General features: G+C 42.7%; 1 protein-coding gene and 1 non-coding gene across 2 annotated transcripts in view; both read right to left on the bottom strand.

Annotated features, from left to right (window-relative positions):
- Window positions 1-4,375: 4,375 nt before the first annotated feature.
- Window positions 4,376-25,314, bottom strand: part of kri1 (KRI1 homolog) — a 47,175-nt gene continuing 26,236 nt past the window's right edge. The window contains exons 12-19 of the mRNA XM_060901665.1: window positions 19,762-19,932; window positions 15,637-15,709; window positions 15,447-15,556; window positions 15,191-15,362; window positions 11,203-11,333; window positions 10,340-10,404; window positions 10,147-10,242; window positions 4,376-5,157 (exon numbers count right to left, since the gene is read on the bottom strand). Of these exons, the coding sequence (XP_060757648.1) occupies window positions 4,656-5,157; window positions 10,147-10,242; window positions 10,340-10,404; window positions 11,203-11,333; window positions 15,191-15,362; window positions 15,447-15,556; window positions 15,637-15,709; window positions 19,762-19,932 (1,320 nt within the window). The 3' untranslated portion in view covers window positions 4,376-4,655. The remainder of the gene's footprint in view (window positions 5,158-10,146; window positions 10,243-10,339; window positions 10,405-11,202; window positions 11,334-15,190; window positions 15,363-15,446; window positions 15,557-15,636; window positions 15,710-19,761; window positions 19,933-25,314) is intronic.
- On the bottom strand, window positions 10,483-10,582 carry LOC132869483 (Z30 small nucleolar RNA). Its single transcript, XR_009650948.1, has one exon. It is a non-coding gene; the product is annotated as a Z30 small nucleolar RNA (small nucleolar RNA).

Raw genomic sequence — 25,314 nt, 5'->3', positions numbered from 1 at the left:
GCCATTTCTAAGAGTGCAATTTCACTAAATTGTAAAATGCTCTGGTGAAAATTACGACCTTTGTGTTGTTAGGGTCGGTTTCGACCCAGTTATAATACAAGATTTTAAAACAATAATTAGTGCCAAAACTGAAATCATAAACACACTGTCCTTATTGAGGTATTTCACCTGACGTCACAGGGTCACGTGACGCCCCGGTGTCCACCATTTTGGATGGCAAGCTAGCTAATGTCAACAACAGTAGCTAGTATGTTACTGTAGCAATATTTACATTCAGTCATTTGGATGACTGTTAAAACCTTTCAGTCTCAAGTTTTTCCTTTACTGGATTTACTAGTTTACTGAGCTAGCGCACGATGGCTCCTGGCTCGGCCGGCGAGCGCGCGATGGCTCCCGGCTCGGCCGGAGAGCGCGCGATGGCTCCCGGTCTGGCCGGAGAGCGCGCGATGGCTCCCGGTCTGGCCGGAGAGCGCGCGATGGCTCCCGGCTCGGCCGGAGAGCGCGCGATGGCTCCCGGCTCGGCCGGAGAGCGCGCGATGGCTCCCGGCTCGGCCGGAGAGCGCGCGATGGCTCCCGGCCCGGCCGGAGAGCGCGCGATGGCTCCCGGCCCGGCCGGAGAGCGCGCGATGGCTCCCGGCTCGGCCGGAGAGCGCGCGATGGCTCCCGGTTTGGCCGAGCGCGCTAGCTCAGTAAACTAGTAAATCCAGTAAAGGAAAAACTTGAGACTGAAAGGTTTTAACAGTCATCCAAATGACTGAACGTAAATATTGCTACAGTAACATACCAGCTACGATGTTGTTGACATTAGCTAGTGCTAACAGCTAGCTGCTAGTACACTGCTACAACACAGACACCGACCCTAATAATACAGTTCTTGGTCATTGCCTGGTAACAGCAAATTTATAACGGGCCATGTCTCAACAGACTAAGAAGTTATTTCAATGACATTTAATAACATTTTGTTTATCCTGAGGACCGAAAGTAAATGAAAATGTGAACAAACCTTAGCTGTAATCAGATGGCGACCCGCTGATGTAGGCATGTTACCCAGCCTGACACAAAATATTTGTAGGCATCCAAACTCTTATACGCTTTCAGATCAATACCTGTGTATGGCGATGGGTTTTTAACGGCATAGGTATACAGATCATGTGGGCCGAAGTCAGGTAAAGACGAGGGCTTCGTGTACTTCCGTACGTCAGTGAACAATCCTGGTGGAAGCAGGTAAACGTCGTTCTCTAAGCCTGCTAACCTCAATTTTTGCAAATACCTCTCCCTCTGCTCGCCCTGTAAATGCCCTACATCACTGGAGAGTGAAGGTGTTTTCTGCATCTCGCTCCTTTTTCTTTTATGTTTTTCGTTTGTCGCCTTCCTCGCATTCAAACTGATTCGAGCCGTGCCGTCCAAAATGGCAGCATCACATGACTTGGTCACGTGAGTGAAATACCTCAATACTGTAAGGAGTGGGGTTAAGGCCCGGTCCCACTGCACTTACGGATGCAAAGAGGATGTAAAACATAAAAAAATCTTTGCCATCCGTTGGAAAACGCTATGCATCCGTTGTGTACTCATTGCATACGTGCTTCATACGCTCTATCCATCGAGCATCCATCCACTGTGATTTCATCCAAGCAAAAAATTTTGAGCTGCACGAAACTTTTAGAACGGATGAACTTTCCGCCGTGTACGATGTAAATCCGCGACATATACGAGCAACAAACGTTCTATGTCCGTTATCATCCGTTAAACGTCTGCTGTATCCTCTCTGCATCCTCTGGGCATCCTCGCAACTCACATCCGCTGCAGCTGAAAACGGAAAGAGGGAGGAAAGATAAGGTACATGAAACGTCTATTCATCGTTAGTAGCACGGAAATAGAAAGGATGTAAGCGTATGCATCTCGTATATAAAGTATTCAAAACGGACAAAGCGTTTATATCTGGAATGTATCTCGTATATTTAGGATGTCTGGAGTATGTCTAGACTAGAGTATGTAGAAGGACACCTAGCGGACAATCGATATTTTGTATAAAAAGGGGGAGAAAATCATCTGGATCTCAGTAGAGATGTATCGATGTAGCCGCCAGCACGTCTTTCCGCTTTATGCTGACAGCGTGCGTGCTGCATCCCTTTATATCCGCGGAGCAGACGCAATTCATACCCCCCGCATGCGCAGTGAACGGTCTGCATCCGATATACATCCGCGCAACATCCCCTTTGTTTCCGTTAGGCGTACGTGATGCATCCCCTTCATCCGCTATGCGTCCGCTTCTCAGTTATCACCGGTAACCCCTTCGGAGCTGTCATCCACTTCCATCCGCTAGGCTTCCTATGAACATGCGTTTAACATCCCCGCTATATACTACCCACGTCCGTTCTTTTCCGTTCTGTTTTCGCAAATTTTCGCCAATTTTGTCCATTTCTGGAGCGGATGAAAACGGATAGAGCCACCCCCGAAATTTTGCTCGTCCGCTGTGTCCTTTTTGCATACGTTTTGTGTCCATCGGCCAGTGGGACCGGGCCTTTACACTCCTTACCAGTTAGTGGCAGTAATGCACAATTATGTTGTTTGCCCACCACCAAGAAGAAGAAGAGTAGTTGACTTGCAGAATACAAATTTCCAGCATGCAAAAATGAGATGATGATTTGCAATAAGCCAAGCTCTGGATAAGATCTTTGCTGAAGATGAAGCAGAGGACACAGAGCAGTGTAGTGATAATGGATGAGCAGGTTTCTGAGGAGGAGGATCATATAGAATATCAACCACAGGACACAGACACATCTGATGAGGAGGTCACAGGTGCTAAAGCTGCTCACGCTCCTGCTGAAACATACAAATCCAAAAATGGTAACATCTCTTGGAGCTCAGTACCTCCTGGTTTACATGGCAGGGCAGCTGCGGCAAATGTCATCAAAACGACCCCGGGATCACAAGGTTTGCTGTGACGAGAATAAGTGACAGACATGTTTTGATCTGTTTATGTCATTGTCACCAAAAAAAAAATCATTGCTATGACAAACCTTGAAGGAAAAAAGTCTATGGCAACATGTGGAATGACATTGATGAGGAACACTTCAATGCTTATATTGGTGTTCTTCTTGCTGGAGTGTACAGACCACTGATAGTCTCTGGGATGCAACGTCAGGCAGAAATATTTTCCGGGCAACAATGTCACTTCAGACCTCATCTCATCTCATTATCTCTAGCCGCTTTATCCTTCTACAGGGTCGCAGGCAAGCTGGAGCCTATCCCAGCTGACTACGGGCGAAAGGCGGGGTACACCCTGGACAAGTCGCCAGGTCATCACAGGGCTGACACAGACACAGACAACCATTCACACTCACATTCACACCTACGCTCAATTTAGAGTCACCAGTTAACCTAACCTGCATGTCTTTGGACTGTGGGGGAAACCGGAGCACCCGGAGGAAACCCACACGGACACGGGGAGAACATGCAAACTCTACACAGAAAGGCCCTCGCCAGCCCCGGGGCTCGAACCCAGGACCTTCTTGCTGTGAGGCGACAGCGCTAACCACTACACCACCGTGCCGCCCACTTCAGACCTTTCAAATGATATCAAGTGTGTTCAGATTTGACAATAGAGATACTAGAGCAAAATCTGACAAGCTTGCTCCCATCAGGGATGTCTGGGAGAGATGGGTGCAGCTCCTTCCACTGATGTTCAACCCAGGGTCCGAGGTGACAGTAGATGAACATAGAGCTGCTGCTCCTTCATGTCAAAAGGAGTCAGCTGAGGTGGTTCTCTTGGGTGCTTTTCTTTGGAGGTTTTCCAGGCACGTCCAACTGGGAAGAGATCTTTGCGTAGACCCAGAACATGCTGGAGAGATTATATATCTCATCTGGCCTGGAAGCGCCTTGGGATCCCCCAGGAGGAACTGGAAAGCGTTACTGGGGAGAGGGACGCCTGGAATACCCTGCTGCCACCACGATCCGACTTCGGAAAAAAATGGAAAAAAAAAAATATCTGCAGCATTGTGGTCAAGCATTGTTTAGAGAGCTGTTCCTTTCGTTATTTCACATTATACAGTAACTTTTACTGTATATCAGAGCAGCTCCTATACTGTACAACAAAATGGTTCATTGTTTTACATTTTATTGCAATAAATTGCAAATTTTCTTTTATCAGTAATGATAGTTCAGGATCAAGTGTTGAAACACGAGAAAATTATGAAATTAAAATCAAATCCATTAACACCTACCACAACCCCAGTAATGTCAAAACAATACCAGCAGTTAATTAACATTTATACCATGTAGTATGAAAGCATGTGATGTGTGCGTTTGTGAACATTATGCAACCATTTTCACACACACACACACACACACCCTCTCTCACATCCTCTGACCCACATTCACTTTCACACTCCTTTATTCCATTCATCATTTACATGGGATCAAACAGAAACAAGTTGTTTCATATATAAAAAAGACGTTATTTTAATATATTAAATCGAGGGGAATAGAGCTAATGGACACTATCTGAACTTTACAGTCTTGGTTCTTGTAAAAATCCCGGACATTGATATTCAGTGATCCTTCCTTGCTCAACTTGTTAAGTAAGTGCTCTGCCTGATGGTATCCAAGACACTAAATTGTTCACTTGTTACAGTCTAAAATACATTTGGACTTCATCACTCTTTCCCTTTGTTTTTCAGCTTTTCCTTCTTTTCTTTCTGTTCTCTCTCTTTTCTTTTCTGCCTGTAGAATTCCCTGAAATGCAGCCTCTTAGGATTCAGGCCGTAGGCTCTCAGTCTCTGTCTGCTGAACTCCCGGCCTCCCAGCTTCACCTTCAAAGCCCCAGAAAGCACTCGTCCACCTCGCCGGCGGTTATTCTTTGGCCATTTAAGCTTCTCGGTCCTTGAGGCTTCTGAGGTCTTTTCCACTTTCATCTTTTTCTTAGGCATCAAGAACTCTGCATCATCCTCTTCCTCCACAGCCGTGTCTCGGAGAGCCTGAGCTGCTAGATTCTCTGCTGAGTTGAACGCTGAGGTGTCCTGATCACACTCTACTTTCTCTTCCTCCTCCTCCTTCTCAGAGATCTTCTCTTTCTCCAGCTCGGTCTTCTTTATGCGATCCCTCCTCTTCTTACCCACTTTTACCTTAGCGGTCGACTCCCCAAGCTGCTCATCATTCCTGCGTTGTACAAGACAGAATTATGTATGATTATTCAAAGAGTAATAAAATGGCCCTTTTCCACTACCCTTTTTCAGCTCGCTTCAGCTCACTTCAGCCCGACACGGCTCGCGGTTCGACTACCTTAGAGCAGCACGACTCAGCTCGCTTCAGCCCTGCTTAGCACCCAAAACTCGCACGGTTTTGGAGTGGGGCTGAAGCGAGCCAAACCGAGCCGAGTGGGGCGAGGGGCGTGAGGAGACACTCCCCTGTGCACTGATTGGTGAGGAGGAGTGTCCTCACACGCCCACACACGCCCCGCGAGCACGCTGGGATCTGTAAACACCGTAAACCCGGAAGAAGAAGAATTACGAATTACGAGAATTTCTGAAGCCTTATGCGCCTCGCCTCATCTATACGCTCTTGCCAGTATCTGTTGGCGTTGTCGGTGACAACAAGCCACAGCACCAAGACCAGCAACACTAACGACTCCATGTTTATTGTTTACTATCCGGGTCGTGAGACTACCGCTTAAAAGATCACTGATGTCACTGTTTGCGCCACCTAACGACATCACGTGACGTCCACCCACTTTCGCTAACTCCACCCAATGTGTCCACCCACTTCCAGCCAGCACGGTTCAGCGCGGTTGTAGTCGAAATGCAACTCCAACAGCCCCACTCAGCTCGACTCAGCCCAACTCAGCCGCGCTGGTAGTGGAAAAGCGGCAAAAGGTAGCTCTAACAGCTTTCGTTTTAGTTACAATTTATTATTAGCTCGTTACGTGCGAGATGCTCTGTGTCCTGGCCATGTTTTTCATTCAGTGGAAAAACTGAACACTTTTTATTGGTTGTTCCGTTTGAAAAGGTCAGTGTGCACTTGCCCCTCAAACTGCTATAATTTTACTTATGGTTGAGATATATGCAAAAGAGAAAGTTTATAGTTTTTAGAACTGTATAGTAAATAAAATGTTAAAACAGTCGAAGACTGGATATGGACCAGGTGATTCCCCCCCCTCCCTTTCTAATATTCAGCTGCTTGGTTTGGGGGAGTCTGTGCCTATGATAGCCTCAGACTCCTGTTCTTGGCTGACAGGAGCGGAACCTGATATGCTCTTCTACTGTTGTAGCCCACTGACGTTGGTCTTTGTGCATGCTGAGATGCTTTTCTGCTCATCACGGGTGTAAAGAGTGATTATTTGAGTTATTATATCCTTCCTGGCAGCTCAAACCAATTTGGCCATCTTCCTCTGACCTCTCGTCAACAAAGGGGTTTCCAACCACAGAGCTGTCACTCGCTCAGTGTTTTTCACACCATTCTGTGTAAAAATATACCCCAGAATATCATCAGTTTCTGAAATACTCAAACCAGTCCATCTGGTGCCAACACCCACGCCATGGTTAAAGTCACAGAGATACGACTTTCATCTTTCGGATATTTAATATGAACGTTAATTTAAGCTTTTGACCTGTAACTGCATGATTTTATGCATTATGTTGCTGCCACATGATTGGCTGATTAGATAACTGCATGAATGTACAGGTGTTCCTAATAAAGTGAATGGTGAGTGGATATAATTTAAAGCGAGACTGCCCTTCAGATTTTTCAAGTTTTGGTCATAAAAAGAATTTTCCCTGACACCCAATTATTTTTGTTTAGTGGACCGAAAGCTACTGAGTTCGAATCACAGACTTCCAATTTTATTAGTATTTTTTAAAATAGAACAATTCATGAATTTAGGGCCATGTGGCCCTAAACGCTGTCATTTTTTCTTGCTTCACCATGACCCAATTCAAGATACTACATCATGCATCACGTGGTGGGCTTTCCCCGTTCGCACAAGGCATTGTGGGATACAAATTTGAAACTGAAGAGAAAAACGGAGGACGCGAATGAAACACGAAAGACCGACTACAGGTCACAGAAAGCGTGAAGAAAAGGAAACGCAGGACCAAACTAATAAATCTCGGCGGTCAGCGAGCACCTCGGTGTGATCAGCTGTTCGTTTAGCAACAGAATGATGTAACATTCAGTGCACGGTCAAGGTAAACCTGTAGATGGCAGTAATGCATCACTGTGGATACCAGCTGCCGTAAAACCCAAAAGATGATGAAGGTTAATCTGCGTTTGCGCACACGGACTTCCTCTGCCTGAAGCGAACGATTTCATGCACATTATTTGCTCGGGAATCCCCTCAAATTAAATACCTTCCCAGCCACAGAATGGCCTGATTATTTTTTTGAGCTATTACAGAAATAAACATATCAATAACCAAAATTCAGAGGGAACTAAATTTCAACGATTTTATGAAATCGAAAGGCCGTATAGCTTTAAGTGTCAGCCTGATGGCAAATGTTTAATATTAATGTAATGAAAGAGCAGTCTAATTTTGAGTTTAATATTTAAAGTGCATATCACAGGTAAATTCAGGAGCAAGATCAATGTCTCATCTCATCTCATTATCTCTAGCCGCTTTATCCTTCTACAGGGTCGCAGGCAAGCTGGAGCCTAACCCAGCTGACTATGGGCGAAAGGCGGGGTACACCCTGGACAAGTCGCCAGGTCATCACAGGGCTGACACATAGACACAGACAACCATTCACACCTACGGTCAATTTAGAGTCACCAGTTAACCTAACCTGCATGTCTTTGGACTGTGGGGGAAACCGGAGCACCCGGAGAAAACCCACACGGACACGGGGAGAACATGCAAACTCCGCACAGAAAGGCCCTTGCCGGCCCCGGGGCTCGAACCCAGGACCTTCTTGCTGTGAGGTGACAGCGCTAACCACTACACCACCGTGCCGCCCCAAGATCAATGTAATTCTCCTATTTTATATTAAACTTTGGTCAAATATCTGTCACATTTTGCATTTTGTGCAATTTTTTTTTTTTACCTTGCGCAATACCAGAAAAATTCAGTTGAAATCAAACCATTTGAGGCGAATTGGTCCGCCTCGGAAAAAACTCGGCATTTGGATTCCCCGGCAAACACTGATTTTCGTGACGTCGTGTGCGGGACGCCTCCCTCTGAATCCTACGTCAGCGCTGGTTTGTTTATGAGAAAACGACCTGGTGGTTTTCTGCAAATTTCTTCAACGTTATCACGTAATTATTAAAATGGTTAACAGATGTATCGTAGGAGGGTGTAGCAACACCAATCTTGATGGGATTAGTACTCATCGTTTCCCAAAAGACCGGACAAAGAGAGAAATGGGAGCGCTTGGTCTACACAGGCTGTGCACAGAAACCGTGCAAAGCTCTCGCAGCCTGCTGGCGCTTCCGCAGATAACGTCACGAATCTGGCTCCAGACTCCCTTGGGATTTTTCCAGACACGTTTTGTTATTTTATTTTTTTCTGCTGTAGACAGATGGCCTTGTGCAAAATTACCCTTCTGCAGGAGTGTGTAAAGGGACATACTTTCATATTAAACTAGACAGAACTCGACGCCAACGGCGTCGATGGGGATGCCTCTGCCTGGTAGACGACACGCCTTATTAAGTTGTGATTTGGGGATGGACATTCGACCTCACAGTAATCTTGACCTGTGACCTTTTAACCTCGAAATCTAATCAGTTAATGTTTGTCCCCAAATGCACAAATGGTGAAAGTTTGGTGAAATTCCTTTCATTTGCCTTGGAGATATTGTGTTCACAAGGTTTTCGAACAGACATTTGACCTCACAGTGACCTTGACCTGTGACCTTTTGATCTCAAAATCTAATCAGTTCATGTTTGTCCCAAAGTGCACAAATGGTGAAAGTTTGGTGAAATTCCTTTCATTAGCCTTTGAGATATCGTGTTCACAAGGTTTCGGGACGGACGGACGCACGGACACGCACACACAGACGGACAACCCGAAAACATAATGCCTCCTGCACCTTAAGGTGGCGGAGGCATAAAAAAAAAAATTGGTCCAGGATGGCGGTCTGCGCGGGACAGAATTTTCAGTCCCGCTCCTGCCCGCTCCCGCATTGTGCAGTCCCACTCCCGCAAAGAATTATGATTTTCAGTCCCGTTCCCACCCGCGCCTGCCATATTTTGTCCCGCTCCCGCCCGCAAATCCCGCATGATGCAGACGTTCGCGTTATTTCTCACGGAAGTTCTTGTCATTGGCTTGGGGAATTAAACATGCTGAGCTTAGCTGAGCTCTCCACTGACCAATCCTTCACCTAGCACACGTAGCGAGGGTGCGTGTTGCCAGGCGGCATGCGCAGCTGAGGCTTTACAGAGATACCCAACACACCTACCAAAATCTACAGTGGCCTATAAGAAATTAATATAATTTAAAGACACAGCGTGATGGTGCCCCGCCCCCTACTTTCTTTTTAAAGCAGCACTTACTTCTGAAGCACTGTGAGCTTCACTAGAGGAGCTCTGCTCTTCTGCCATGATCGGAGATCTCAAACATGGAAGAGTGGAAAGGAGTCGGAAACGTACGCGAGATTAGACCACATCCGCAAATTTAGGCATCTTAAAATGTTTTTATTAATGCCAAATAAAATATCCAGCACAAATTATATATGATAGACATAAATTAATAATTTATAAATTTTATTTTAAACACGTTTTTAGTTAGCGGGACTGCACCTTATCACCTCTCCCGCCTGCTCCCGCATTGTACACTCCCCCTCCCGCCCGCAATGAGCTTTCAAAATTTGTCCTGCGCCGCACTGCTTTGCGTCGGGTCCCACGGGACTCCCGCGGGAGTGCAGGGCTCTAGTCCAGGGTATGCACTTTAATCTAAAATATTAAACTGCAGTAAACATTTTGTTCCTGAATCATCATCAAATCATAGATAACCATGATTTCAATATCGAGCAAAATCACCATCATCACATTTAACCATCCATGTGCAGCACTAAGCTGTATAGTCTTAACCTAAATGGCATGTTTATCAAGATATGTTTTTGTTAACTTGAATTGACACTGTCTTGTGACATTCCAGTGCTTCTTTGGTTTTAAATTTGTTTCACCGTCATAGAAATCTCCATCAGCTTGAATACTCACTCAGCATACAGAGAAGCCAACACTCGTTTCTTCTTATTGATGTTCCGAGCTTTGATTTGATAATTCTTCACTTCACAGAGCTCTTGCCTTTCAGATCTATGACAAAAGTCCAGAGAAAATGTTCAAGAACGTGGCCTTTGCTTTCAAAACGTTTCCTCGACACTCAAACTGTGCATTGCTGCAAAACCTTTACCTGTACATGCAGGTCTTCTTCAGCGAGCACCAGTGATTCAATTCTTTTTCATCTGCTCCCAGGATCTACAGAAAAGGAAAAAAAAAAAAGGTTAGCAAACCTTAATAAATAATGAGATCAGCTGCAGTTTTTTTAAATTTGTCTTGCTCAGAGAGAAGATTAAAGTCCTCAGGCCCTGGTCAGAGTTGTTCCCGGAGGAACAGCAATACCAGGTCAGAACACAATCACAGCTCATCAGCGCAATGGGCTTTATCGAGTAAAGTCTATAGCTGTGCTCACATATTCAATGATTACACTACCGTTCAAAAGTTTGGGGTCACCCAGACAATTTTGTGTTTTCCATGAAAAGTCACACTTTTATTTACCACCATAAGTTGTAAAATGAATAAAAATATAGTCAAGACATCTTTCTGGCCATTTTGAGCATTTAATCGACCCCACAAATGTGATGCTCCAGAAACTCAATCTGCTCAAAGGAAGGTCAGTTTTATAGCTTCTCTAAAGAGCTCAACTGTTTTCAGCTGTGCTAACATGATTGTACAAGGGTTTTCTAATCATCCATTAGCCTTCTGAGGCAATGAGCAAACACATTGTACCATTAGAACACTGGAGTGAGAGTTGCTGGAAATGGGCCTCTATACACCTATGGAGATATTGCACCAAAAACCAGACATTTGCAGCTAGAATAGTCATTTACCACATTAGCAATGTATAGAGTGGATTTCTGATTAGTTTAAAGTGATCTTCATTGAAAAGAACAGTGCTTTTCTTTCAAAAATAAGGACATTTCAAAGTGACCCCAAACTTTTGAACGGTAGTGTATGTGCTGTATGTATGTGTCAAGTTTATAAAAGATTCGTCACCTCTTCAGTCGTCAGGCCGAAGTCATTAGGGACGACCTGTCGGTAGCGGAATCTGCAGGGCAGGTCATCTACGATGTCCTCATAGTCTAGTTTGTAGTATTCATCAAGGTACTGTTCAAATGTCTTCTCCTCTGAAATACAAGCATAAAAATTGTTCAGCCCAGCAGTCCGAATTCCCCAAAATACATCTCATCACTCTTCTGCAGCTACAATGCCGAAATGTCTAATTCCTTTAGACCTGGTTTCTCAGAAAGATCAGCTGTGAGCTACTGCTCACTTACGTATCCCCACGCTCTCACTTATATCAGAACGCAAGCAATCGAAGGAATAGGACACTTATTATGAATATTGACTTCAACAAATAATTAACCCTGAAACAAGTAAGTAAAGAGCAGTGTTCTCCCCAGGGATTTCAAATAGCATCCTGGTAAACTGTCATTTTGAAATAGCATTTTGCTTCTTGAAATAGCGTCAAAATCCACCCTATGTGTTTCGTTAATACAGTCAGTCGGTAAACAGGAAGATGTTGTGGGACAGACCTGAAAACGGTACACGCAGTATAGAACCCAAAGCTGAAGCTCAGTGCCAAATATCAAGCAGTTGTGATTTGTAGTTGCTGAGACAAGTGTTACAAAAAAAATGTGTAAATCCACGCTCTATGTTTCGTAAATACACTTCAGTCAGTAAACAGGAAGTTGATGTGTGACAGACCTGAAAACGCTATACATGGTGCAGAACCCCAAGCTGAAGTTCAGTACCAAATATCAAGCAGGTGTGATTTGTAGATGTTGAGAAAAGTGTTATGAAAAATTTGTAAATCCACGCTATATGTTTCGTAAATACATTTCAGTCGGTAAACTGGAAGTCGATGTGGGACAGACCTGAACATGATATACACGGTATAGAACCCCAAGCTGAAGTTTGGTACCAAGTGGCTATGATTTGTGGTTGCTGAGAAAAAGGGTGTTTTAGACGGACGGACATAGCGACGGACGGACAGAGGTAAACCAGTATAATAATAATAATAATAATAATAATAAGCTACAGGGTGGCATGGTGGTGTAGTGGTTAGCACTGTCGCCTCACAGCAAGAAGGTCCGGGTTCGAGCCCTGTGGCCAGCGAGGGCCTTTCTGTGCGGAGTTTGCATGTTCTCCCCGTGTCCGCGTGGGTTTCCTCCGGGTGCTCCGGTTTCCCCCACAGTCCAAAGACATGCAGGTTAGGTTAACTGGTGACTCTAAATTGAGCGTAGGTGTGAATGTGAGTGTGAATGGTTGTCTGTGTCTATGTGTCAGCCCTGTGATGACCTGGCGACTTGTCCAGGGTGTACCCCGCCTTTCGCCCGTAGTCAGCTGGGATAGGCTCCAGCTTGCCTGCGACCCTGTAGAACAGGATAAAGCAGCTACAGATAATGACATGAGATGAGATAAGAAGCTACAGGGTTGGGGTTTTTTTGCCTTATGAGCTCAGAGAGCGAGAGAACGCAAAGGCGGCTAGTGAGGGAACAACTTTTGCAGAAAGCTGCTATTACACAAGAGATGAGAGGAACTAAATTCAGTGACCGCAACTCGGCTTCATATCAGGCTACATCACACTACCGCAAAGCTGATGATTTTCCAGTAAGAGCGCTCTTCATTGTGTTTTATTCCTCACATACTTACGTTTTCTGTGCATCATTCGTGGTAATGTTCCAAAATGTAATCTGATACTCAAGCCCTGATTTGTTGAGATCACTAATAACTGATCACTTGCATGTGAATTCTGATCACTTGTGTGTAATTAATTTACAAAGAAATAGCAGTATAATTTCAACATAATGCTGATTATAGACAACCAGAGCGTCAGTGACGCAGTAGCTCACACAGCCATACCAAGAGAAACCAGACTCATTCATAATTAGCCAAGTTGTTCATGAGAACAATTTGATCTTTCAAACAAAATCAGAATCAAAATCCATTGAAAACTCAGGGAGGAGTAGCGATTTTTTGTGAATTGTGGACGGATGGAAGGACGACAGACGCCGTGTGATGGCAAGAGCTCGTCGCCCTACGGCTGGTGAGCTAATGAAATTGAAAAACTGTCCAAAATACCACACATTAAACGGGAACTGAAGGCAAATTTTTTTTTATCATTAAAATTCTATTTCTCATTTTATTAAATATCGGAATGCATTTCTGACGGCTATTTTGTCACTGCTATAGCAAGTTCTGAGTGTTTGAAATATGCTCTGTAATACATCAGTCCATATGTCAAAGCAATGGCCGTAAACGAGATTCGCTGAGACCTGTGCGAGACATCGTAGGACGGAAGTAAAACGTACAGCGGAAATCAAAGTGACCAACATCTGCCAACATTGTCAAAAGACGCGCACACCCTCCTTCGAATGCTGATGTAATCAAGCCGGAAGTTTTCCGTGTCCGAAAATCACTCCCTACTCACTATATAGGGCACGATATAGTGGGGACGCCATTTTGTAGTGCTGTCCGAAACCTTAGCGAGGCTTGTGTGGGAAATGCGCTCAGTATAATGTCTATCACAAAAATACATGCATGTAATTATTATTTTGAAAACCCACCAGCCGCCTGCCCTGGCACGTTTTAATTGTGCAACAGTAATGACATAAATACCAGCGCGGCGGACGAGTCCTTATCCTGTCGTCTTTCCAACTCTTCTCAGTTGGTTCGAAGTCGTATGGAATAATCTCCACGTAACGTACGCGAGGGAGGCGGATGTATGTACAGAAGTATACAGTTTAATAAAGTGCAGAATATATATACAGTGAGAATATATACACAGGCAAACAATCCAAAACGGCAGGCTAGATCAAAAACGAGAATACAGGCAAAAGGGTCGGTCGAGGCGCAAACGGTACATCAAAGGCTAAGCGAGGACAAGAACGAGAAACAGGCACAAGGATCGTGAAACAGGAAATCAAGACACTGGGTAGAAAGGCTCGGTAATGCATACTGTAATACTTCGCGATGCAAATGCATCAGCACAGTCCTTAAATAGGCAAACACATAGTTCCTTAATTGAGCTCAGGTGGTGCGTGCTGGAGTCCACTCGGCGTGCCTTCAGGTGCACGCGCCACAGCGCACAGGACTGACACTCCATCACTGATGAAGCTGGCAAATCTCGAAATTAATCTAAAGCCTCGGTCACAACCGGCCATATGTGCTTCTACGGCCGGTCTACGTGCAAAAAACGCAAGAAACGCACGGAGGGCGCGCGTGAAACGCACAGAGGGCGCGCGTGTGACGTGCTGATTTTTGAGCCGTAGACTGGCCGCAGAGGTTCTTTGTCATGTCAAACAAACTCTACGGGCGCTTACGGTTTTTTCAGGTTGCAAGACAAACTTACGGCCAACGTGCGTCTTTCTCCACGAAAAAAAAAAAGCGCAGCCATTTGGGAAACGCCAAAAATCGCACGGCCAAAAAATCGTACGTCCGGTTGTGACCTAGGCTTAAATTGGAATGATATGGTGATCTGGCTGCTGTGTAAACAGTTTTCAAAATGGCGGCGCTGACACTTCACACTTCGAAGTCTCGCACGAGTCTCGTGAAGATCGCGCGGATAAGCGACGCCTGCCGTGGACCATACGAACTACATTCAACATGGCTAAAAACCAAAAAGGCCGATAAGTGTAATATAATATGCCAATACGAGTCATGATATAAGGTTAATAAAACCGAAAACGTAATTGAATAGCACATTGAATAAGAAATAAAGCAAGTTTAAAAATGACTTCAGTTCCCCTTTAAACAAGTGTAAAGATGCGCACGAGTTCATATGAATGAAACCCTTTTCAAAGGCAGGCAAAATGGATGTGAACTGTTTAAATTACTGTAGCTTGCATGTTTTCTTGCAGGTGTTAAAGTTTTCATGGAATTAAATTAGTTTAGTGCTTGTAAACACAGCAATCGGATTATTAGCGAAGTGTGATTTCTTGCAGGTAAACACACTCGGTGACAAACATCTCCGTTATCTTACGTGGATCAAACACTGGTTTGTTTTGGGTGATGATTTCAGCAAAGTGAGACTTCTTTCTCTTTTTGCCCATGAGTGGGGCATCATCTCTACTCTTTTTCTTCTGCAACTCCTTCTGTTTCTTTTTTTTCTTCTTCGACAGAGCTTGCTGATTGGGGTCATAATCTGCATCCATCTGTCACAGCGAGACACAGAAGTTTAACTCGGATAAAAACAATTACCTAAATTACTAACTACACAAGAACAGGCGCGTTCTTACAATGAAATCAGAATCTTCACAGTTAGGCTCGTAGCTCTCCTCTTCGCCTTCATACTCTTCCTCATAGTCTTCCATGTCTTCACCTGTCCATGTGTCCCAATTCCAGTGTTCTGAGGAAAAAAGGTGAACACCCTTTAGCGTGAGAACTGTAGGTCTCCCAAACGAAAGTCATTCAGAGACAAGAACGTACCTTCCAACTCATCATCATCAAACTGAGGTTTCTCCTCATCGTTCTCTTTGTAATATTCATCTCCAAAAACTTTCTACAAAAAGAAAAAAAAAAAAAAAAGATTGATTCCAATAGTATGCCTATTACTAGATTTACTAGTAATAAGATGCTCTGATTTTAAAATCCTTAAAGGAGATACGCAGAACCATGGCCTCACTTTTTGTTTATAACGCCTTGAGACCTCAAGAATGGCACAGGAATAGTTTTAAGCGTTAACAATAAATCTAATATAGTAATTTTTACGATTAAAGTGATTTATATAGGTAGCGGTCTGAGTGAATGACCTTGACATCCGTGACGTCACAGCGGGAAGTCTATCGGTCTCATCGCCATTTCCGCTATATAGACTGGTACCAAAATTCAAAAAAGTGCTTATTTAAGGAGTTAAAGGCATTTTTGAGACAAAGTCGGCAAACAATCTTATTTTGTCAATTTGGGTGTGCCGAATTCAAATCTGCAATATGCCAAGCTCTATCTGACCTCTGTTGACCTCTAGAGGTCACTGAACTTTGGGCCTGTAAACGTCTCAGCTGAACCCAGTTTCTCAGCTTTCTAAGGAATGAAATGTACCAAAATGATTAATGAAGTTAGCAAATGGCCTCGTTTGTTAAATGTTTGGGTGCTGACTTCATTTTTCATTTGTAAAACGACATATGACCTCTGATAACCTCAAGGTCATTAAACTTGGCCTATAGGCCTATGCATTTAACGGCATTTTTAAACTGACTTTACTCCCCCAAAAAGAATATGAACAGACAAAAAACAAATAGAAAGGAACAAATACAACATTAAATGCCAGTCCATGTACATGCGACTTACTTTTCACAATGAGAATGCCTAGGCAATCACCTTACATAACATTGCATTACATTTAGCGGTTATTGTTTATACAAAGCTACTGAAAAAAGGACAGATTCAGCAGCATACAAAATGTGGGGGCATACAGGGTATACAGGTTAATCAGGGTTAGTATATATGAGAGTTTTTTTCTTTGTTGTTTGTTTTTTGTTTTGTTTTAAACGGGGTAAAGCCTTTACCAAAAACAAACAACAAAGAAAAAAACTCTCATATATACTAACCCTGATTAACCTGTATACCCTGTATGCCCCCACATTTTGTATGCTGCTGAATCTGTCCTTTTTTCAGTAGCTTTGTATAAACAATAACCGCTAAATGTAATGCAATGTTATGTAAGGTGATCGCCGAGGCATTCTCATTGTGAAAAGTCACATGTACATGGACTGGCATTTAATGTTGTATTTGTTCCTTTCTATTTGTTTTTTGTCTGTTCATATTTTTTTTGGGGGAGTAAAGTCAGTTTAAAAATGCCGTTAAATGCATAGGGATATAGGCCAAGTTTAATGACCTTGAGGTTATCAGAGGTCATATGTCGTTTTACAAATGAAAAATGAATTCAGCACCCAAACATTTAACAAACAAGGCCATTTGCTAACTTCATTAATCATTTTAGTACATTTCATTCCTTAGAAAGCTGAGAAACTGGGTTCAGCTGAGACGTTTACAGGCCCAAAGTTCAATGACCTCTAGAGGTCAACAGAGGTCAGATAGAGCTCGGCATATTGCAGATTTGAATTCGGCACACCCAAATTGACAAAATAAGATTGTTTGCCGACTTTGTCTCAAAAATGCCTTTGGGTGTCACAATTCTGGATTTTGGTACCAGTCTAATACTAAAACACAGAGCTGACTGCAACTCCGATCCTCCATTTTGAGCTAATTTATCACCATGCCACATAGATGTGTTGCTGGCGGGTGTAGCAACACGACAGAAGGTGGATTTACGTTGCATTCATGGCCCAAGAATGTTCAAACTGCAAAGATTTGGACGCGTTTTGCAAGAAGTTCATGGGCACATTTTACTGAAGACTTGTACGAAACCTCTGATGTGTTGAGGAGCGTTGGTTATAAGCCCGTATTGAAAGAGGGTGCAGTACCAACAATTAAAGGAAAAGAAAACTACAAGAAAAGGAAAGTAAGTTCAGTTGCACCAGTTCTCCCAGAGTGTGAGCCAAGCAGTAATGGCGGAGTACTCAGTATGGAGAAAATGGAGAATGAGTGGACCAGTCGTCAGATTTCTCCGCTGGATATGCTTCCCCCCCCCCCCTCGCTGGATATGCTTGCCTCAGCAGCAATATCTCGCCCTTATGTGGAAGAAGTGAATGAACGAAGAACTGAACGTCAGATTGTTTCAAAACAATCGGCCACAAGCTTGGCCTTCAAGAAACAAGAACACAGACGGTTAAGATGTGACTCTCATTTGGTTACATCACAACACTCGTTGTTTACCTGCATTTAGATTAATACATGTCACTTATATTGTGTGTTTAAGTTACCGGTATAAGATTATTTAATTTGCTTCAGAATGTGATTGTCTCAGTTCATCTGATTATTTAATTAGCCTTTTATGTTTTATCAGTGAAAATGCATGCATGTACATGCATGTTGCATAAGTTATAACATCTATCCTGTTTTAATGAGAGTCACATGAGACCGTCAGTTCAATTCCATCCAATTCTCTAGACGGCTTTGTTCTCTGGCTTTATTTCGTAAGGTGAGAGCCTCCGTGGCCGACGTGTTACTATCAGATTCACTTTCCAATGGTTCGAACTGATACGGTTCTACGTGTATAGCAATAGCATGTACACACTCCAATTTCAGGACTATCACAGTCAGATATGCTACTATCTGAGGAATCCGAAGAATCTCCAATAAATCCAGACAAAAAGGCCATTGCAACCACTCTCGCCTGCCGAGTCTGGCTTTGGTCTACAGCTGTCAAAGACCTCGGCCTTAAAACCGGGTACCGCTGTGACGTCACGCACTCAGGGCTGGCTGGCTCAGCGGGGAAGCCCGAATGCCAACTTTACGGTCGATTTTAACTCTCAAAAATATATTTTTTTAATTCCCATTTATGCAGCATACAAGAGTCAAGGATGGAGATACTACCCACTCAGGAATGGATTTAAAAATGAAAGGTTCTGCGTATCTCCTTTAAGAAAAGGGAATAATTATGAACCAAGTTTTCTTGACAATGCATAAGGTGAAGAAATCATCTCATGCCTTTCTTCACAAAAAAAGGCAAACTGTAACTCAAATAAAGAATAGGATTGGGCGAAAACTAACTCCAGGGTGGATCCTCCTGCTTAACACCCAGTGCTCCCAGGAGAGGCTCCGGATACACCAGCAGCATAACCAGGATAAAGCTGCTACTGATGATGAATTAAAAATTGGCCCAGCCCTTACTGGATTTGATCAGGAAATTAGGTTAAATCCAAAATCACGTTCAGATTAGTATTTAGCTTTAGAGACTTTAGGAAGATTTATTTTGACTTTATGATTTTTCAGTTCCTCTGACCATTCAACACAAACCTAATCTGGAAAATGCAGTGTAATATATATATATATGAGTGATTCCACGCTTATGGGTACTGAAATGGGGACATGAACTTATTTTTAAAAATTCACCTAAAACCATTTCTTTTTTTACCATCAGGTCACAAAACATGTAATCTTTAATGAATGATATGTTAAAAGATAACTTTAATTTTCTGAGATGTAATGAAAACATATTTATATGCCAAAGTCAGAACGTAACAGAAGTGTTGTGGACATATAGATTCTCAATTTTAACAATGTAGAATTACTTTTTGAAACATAGGAAGGTGATGTTTTAGCAAATATAATTAATAAACATGTGTAGTAGAATAAACATACACATTCTTTCAATAAGATTAACATGGTATATAGCTAGATTGTAATTAATTTGTAACAGACGCGAGATGGACAATCGTAACAGAAGTAATGTAACAGACATCATTTTGGAACTCATAGGCTTGACTTTGGCATATAAATATGTTTTTATTACATCTCAGAAAATTAAAGTTATCTTTTAACACATCATTCATTAAAGATTACATGTTTTGTGACCTGATGGTAAAAAAATAAATGGTTTTAGGTGAATTTTTAAAAATAAGTTCATGTCCCCATTTCAGTACCCATAAGCGTGGAATCACTCATATAAAAAAATTTGTGCCAGGACATGCCTTAATCCTTTAGCTGTCTCACCTGCATGAGCTGGTCATGGTGCTGAGGGTCAAAGTCACCTTCCAGGTCCACCTCGCTGAAGGCCAGCTGCTCATTCCCAGTCAGCTCCTGCAGTTTTTTCAGCTTGTCCATGATCTCTGCCCGCTTCAGGTTCTTCAGCTCCTTTAGTTGCTGCTGCTTCTGTTCTTTCTCCTACCCAATCCAACACATATGTCACAAGGTGAGACAAACAGCTGGCATCACAATTTTTCTGTATCTGGTGGAGAGAAACAGAACTAATTTTGCTGATGCAGGACTTTGAAGGCTTGTAAATACTCAGAAGGGTTTTGATGGCATTAAGCCAGTCTGATATGAACTCCGGTGTACACATTTACATTTATGGCATAAGATCGCAGTAAGAGACAATATTTGGGTCAAGTTTCTCTCTGCTGTTCATAATTCTCTCTGACTGCTGCAGAACACATCCTATAGCCAATGGAACAGGGTAAGAAATCTTCCTGGGTTTAGAAGACAGAGGGCAGAGGAGATCCATGGATGAGGAAAGTGAGGAGAGAAGAGTGTCTGGGGCCAACGCCAATGGTAGAGAGGAAAATGTGTCAGGGTCTGAAAGGGATGATTGGATGCAGGAAGCCATAGATGAAGGGGAGATAGAGTGGAAGCTTCAATGAGTGGGACAGAACTATTGCTGGGTTTCACGTGACGTCATATCCACCTCATTAGTTATTCAAAACTTTAGCTGGTGGTCTACCAAAGCTCAGTTGATAAAGCGTTTGTAGGGAGAAGGTGCATTGCTCGCATGAAAAATGCCTTACGCTTGCGTTGTTTTAGGTTGTTCGAACAGATCAAACCGTGAAACTGATAAAAGTTTCTTCAGGGTTCCCCATGAACTAATAAAAAAAGGGTGAACGAACACAGGATTTCACAAAAAGACGTCGAGAAAGGTGGCTTTTGAACCTCTCACTGAAATCGAAGGGAGCCGAGTGGAAGCACGCTCGAGTTTGGAGTGATCGCTTCGTGAAAGGTTTGTATATCCCTCTCAGCTACGTCCTTAGTGTTTTCCAAGTACTTTTCTTGCTGAGTGTTGTTATTTTACAGTACTTTTTTTTTTTTTAAAAGTCACAAAGCGCTAAAGTCCCCAGAGTATGTAAGCCTCCATACTCTTCCACGCTTTTGTCTGTTTTGCGGTGTAGAAGGACGCCTGCAACACCAGATAGTTCGAGATGTCTGGGAACGCGACTGAAGGGTAGTTGTCGAGATCGTATGACAAATCCTTCTTTCCCAGACTGTAGGGGTCGATTCCATTGCAATCTTTTGAATATATCTAAAGCGAGCAGTGGCTTCTAGATTACAAACATACTCTGATAAGTTAGTTATCGCTAGTTGTTTGCACTATGGCAGCTGTTGAGACCACCAGCTATTTCACGTCTGGTAAAACCGCTAAGAAAAGTCACGTGACAAACTCAGCAACAGATAGCTGGTTTTAGGCAGAATAGGGAGGGTAATGGTGAAGGATATCAAGTGATGGTCGGAGATGTGGAGTGGAGTGGAGTAGCATTGATATCTGTAGCGGGGGAGGGGCATATGAGCTCCAGGTCCAGGGTGTTTGTTCCCTTGTGTGTGGGAGGGCAGCTGTTGAGTGTCAGGGAGAAAGAATGTCGAAGAGGGAGGAGGAAAGAGGACTGGAGCTTGTCAGAGGGGAGGTGAAGTGCTGTCACTAAGGAAAAGACTGCGAAGCGTGTCCATTTCTTCAAGAACATTTCCTTCGGAAAAGGAAGGAGGGCAGTAGATGACAGTAGGTTTATCGGAGAGATAACAGTAACTGCATGGAATTCAAAGAATGAGATGAGACGATGGGAGAGATAATGAAGCACCATCTCCAAGACAACAGCAGACCTGTACCAGCACCCCTGCCAGTTTCTCATGGAGTGTGAGAGCTGGTGTAGCCATGTTCTGTGGAGATATCTACAGTGGTGCTTGAAAGTTTGTGAACCCTTTAAAATTTTCTATATTTCTGCATAAATATGACCTAAAACATCATCAGATCTTCACACAAGTCCTAAAAGAAGATAAAGAGAACCCAGTTAAACAAATGAGACAAAAATATTATACTTGGTCTTTTATTTATTGAGGAAAATGATCCAATATTACATATCTGTGAGTGGCAAAAGTATGTGAACCTCTACGATTAGCAGTTAATTTGAAGGTGAAATTAGAATCAGGTGTTTTCAATCAATGGGATGACAATTAGGTGTGAGTGGGCACCCTGTTTTATTTAAAGAACAGGGATCTATCAAAGTCTGATCTTCACCACACATGTTTGTGGAAGTGCATCATGGCACGAACAAAGGAGATTTCTGAGGACCTCAGAAAAAGCGTTGTTGATGCTCATCAGGCTGGAAAAGGTTACAAAACCATCTCTAAAGAGTTTGGACTCCACCAATCCACAGTCAGACAGATTGTGTACAAATGGAGGAAATTCAAGACCATTGTTACCCTCCCCAGGAGTGGTCAACCAACAAAGATCACTCCAAGAGCAAGGCATGTAATAGTCGGCGAGGTCAAAAAGGACCCCAGGGTAACTTCTAAGCAACTGAAGGCCTCTCTCACGTTGGCTAATGTTCATGTTCAGGAGTCCACCATCAGGAGAACACTGAACAACAATGGTGTGCATGGCAGGGTTGCAAGGAGAAAGCCACTGCTCTCCAAAAAGAACATTGCTGCTCATCTGCAGTTTGCTAAAGATCACGTGGACAAGCCAGAAGGCTATTGGAAAAATGTTTTGTGGACGGATGAGATCAAAATAGAACTTTTTGGTTTAAATGAGAAGCGTTATGTTTGGAGAAAGGAAAGCACTGGATTCCAGCATAAGAACCTTATCCCATCATTGAAACATGTTGGTGGTAGTATTGTGGTTTGGGCCTGTTTTGCTGCATCTGGGCCAGGACGGCTTGCCATCATTGATGGAACAATGAATTCTGAATTATACCAGCAAATTCTAAAGGAAAATGTCAGAACATCTGTCCATGAACTGAATCTCAAGAGAAGGTGGGTCATGCAGCAAGACAATGACCCTAAGCACACACGTTGTTCTACCAAAGAATGGTTAAAGAAGAATAAAGTTAATGTTTTGGAATGGCCAAGTCAAAGTCCTGACCTTAATCCAATGGAAATGTTGTGGAAGGACCTGAAGCGAGCAGTTCATGTGAGGAAACCCACTAACATCCCAGAGTTGAAGCTGTTCTGTATGGAGGAACGGGCTAAAATTCCTCCAAGCCGGTGTGCAGGACTGATCAACAGTTACCGGAAATGTTTAGTTGCAGTTATTGCTGCACAAGGGGGTCTCACCAGATACTGAAAGCAAAGGTTCACATACTTTTGCCACTCACAGATATGTAATATTGGATCATTTTCCTCAATAAATAAATGACCAACGATAATATTTTTGTCTCATTTGTTTAACTGGGTTCTCTTTATCTACTTTTAGGACTTGTGTGAAAATCCGATGATGTTTTAGGTCATATTTATGCAGAAATGTAGAAAATTCTAAAGGGTTCACAAACTTTCAAGCACCACTGTAGGTCTCAGTTACTGCCAGAAAGTCAAGAGACTAATAGGAAGGTAAAGCTGAAATGAAATCAGCTTCTTTTTACAACAGACTGGCAGTTCCAGAGCCCATGTACCGCCGGTGTTTGAGAATGAGACAACAATGGAGGATAGATGAGGTTACTGGTAGTTCAGCCTCTGGTTTGTGAATAAGAGCTTCCGAGTAGATGAGATGTAATGACAGAGATATGTTTGAGACACATGTCCATAGCCTAGTCAGGGGTGAGGTCAGTGAGTTTAAGTAGGACTGAGAGGGAAGTGGTAGCAGGGAGCGGTAACAAACACCACTAAACTTTAACACGTTCTATTTAAACGTATGCTTCCAACGATTGTAGAATGTTTCTGATCGTAGCAGATAACCTTCATTATTCTATCCACGTTCACTGGACATGAGCAATCGCATGCTCTGATTGGCTACTCTACTACAAGGTTATCAGCTCATATACTGTGAGTAGAGAAAAACAAAATGGTGGAGCGTGTTGCTGAACCAACCGAGGATGAAATACAAACTCTACTCGAAAACAAAACCCTAAAAAAATACAAAAGTATTTGATGGTAAGAACTTTTTTTTTTAAAATGGGTGGCACGGTGGTGTAGTGGTTAGCACGGTCGCCTCACAGCAAGAAGGTTCTGGGTTCGAACCCAGCGGCCAGCGAGGGCCTTTCTGTGTGGAGTTTGCATGTTCTCCCCATGTCTGCGTGGGTTTCCTCCGGGTGCTCCGGTTTCCCCCACAGTCCAAAGACATGCAGTTAGGTTGACGTGGGGTGGCCTTGGGCTGAGGTGCCCTTGAGCAAGGTACCGAACCCCTGACTGCTCCCCAGGCGCTCTGGGCTGCCCACTGCTCTGGGTGTGTGCGCATGCGTGTGTTCACTGCTTCAGATGGGTTAAATGCAGAGGATGAATTTCACTGTGCTTGAAGTGTGCATGTGATGAATAAAGGTTTCTTATATATATATATATATATATATATATATATATATATATATATATATATATATATATATATATTTATATATATGAGTGATTCCACGCTAATGGGGACATGAACTTGTTTTTAAAAATTCACCTAAAACCATTTCTTTTTTTTACCATCAGGTCACAAAACATGTAATCTTTAATGAATGATATGTTAAAAGATAACTTTAATTTTCTGAGATGTAATAAAAACATATTTATATGCCAAAGTCAGAACGTAACAGAAGTGTTGTGGACATATATATTCTCAATTTTAACAATGTAGAATTACTTTTTGAAACATAGGAAGGTGATGTTTTAGCAAATATAATTAATAAACATGTGTAGTAGAATAAACATACACATTCTTTCAATAAGATTAACATGGTATATAGCTAGATTGTAATTAATTTGTAAAAGACGCGAGATGGACAATCGTAACAGAAGTAATGTAACAGACATCATTTTGGAACTCATAGGCTTGACTTTGGCATATAAATATGTTTTTATTACATCTCAGAAAATTAAAAAGTTATCTTTTAACATATCATTCCTTAAAGATTACATGTTTTGTGACCTGATGGTAAAAAAATAAATGGTTTTAGGTGAATAAGTTCATGTCCCCATTTCAGTACCCATAAGCGTGGAATCACATATACACATTTTATTTATATATATATATATATATATATATATATATATATATATATATATATATATATATATATATTAGTGCTGTCAAGAGATTAAAATATTTAATCGCGATTAATGTCGCGACTGTCATAGTTAACTCGCGATTAATCGCAATTTAATCGCACATTTTTGTCACACGAAAAACCACTGTAATTCTCTTACCAGCATAAAAAAGTGAATGGGCTTGTTTTGTACCAATGTTTTTCTTATTGCAAAGCATAACACGTCTTGACACAGCCACTGCAAACTGAAACCTAAGCTGAGCACCAGGGCTCTTCATCCCGAGACTAACAAGAGAACCATGAGTGAAGTAATCTACTGCTT

The sequence above is a fragment of the Neoarius graeffei genome, chromosome 20 (genome assembly GCF_027579695.1).
Source record: "Neoarius graeffei isolate fNeoGra1 chromosome 20, fNeoGra1.pri, whole genome shotgun sequence".
In the NCBI taxonomy this organism is placed as follows: Eukaryota; Metazoa; Chordata; class Actinopteri; order Siluriformes; family Ariidae; genus Neoarius; species Neoarius graeffei.
The sequence above is the reverse complement of the archived record's forward strand: the minus strand, read 5'-3'. Positions and strand labels throughout refer to the sequence as shown.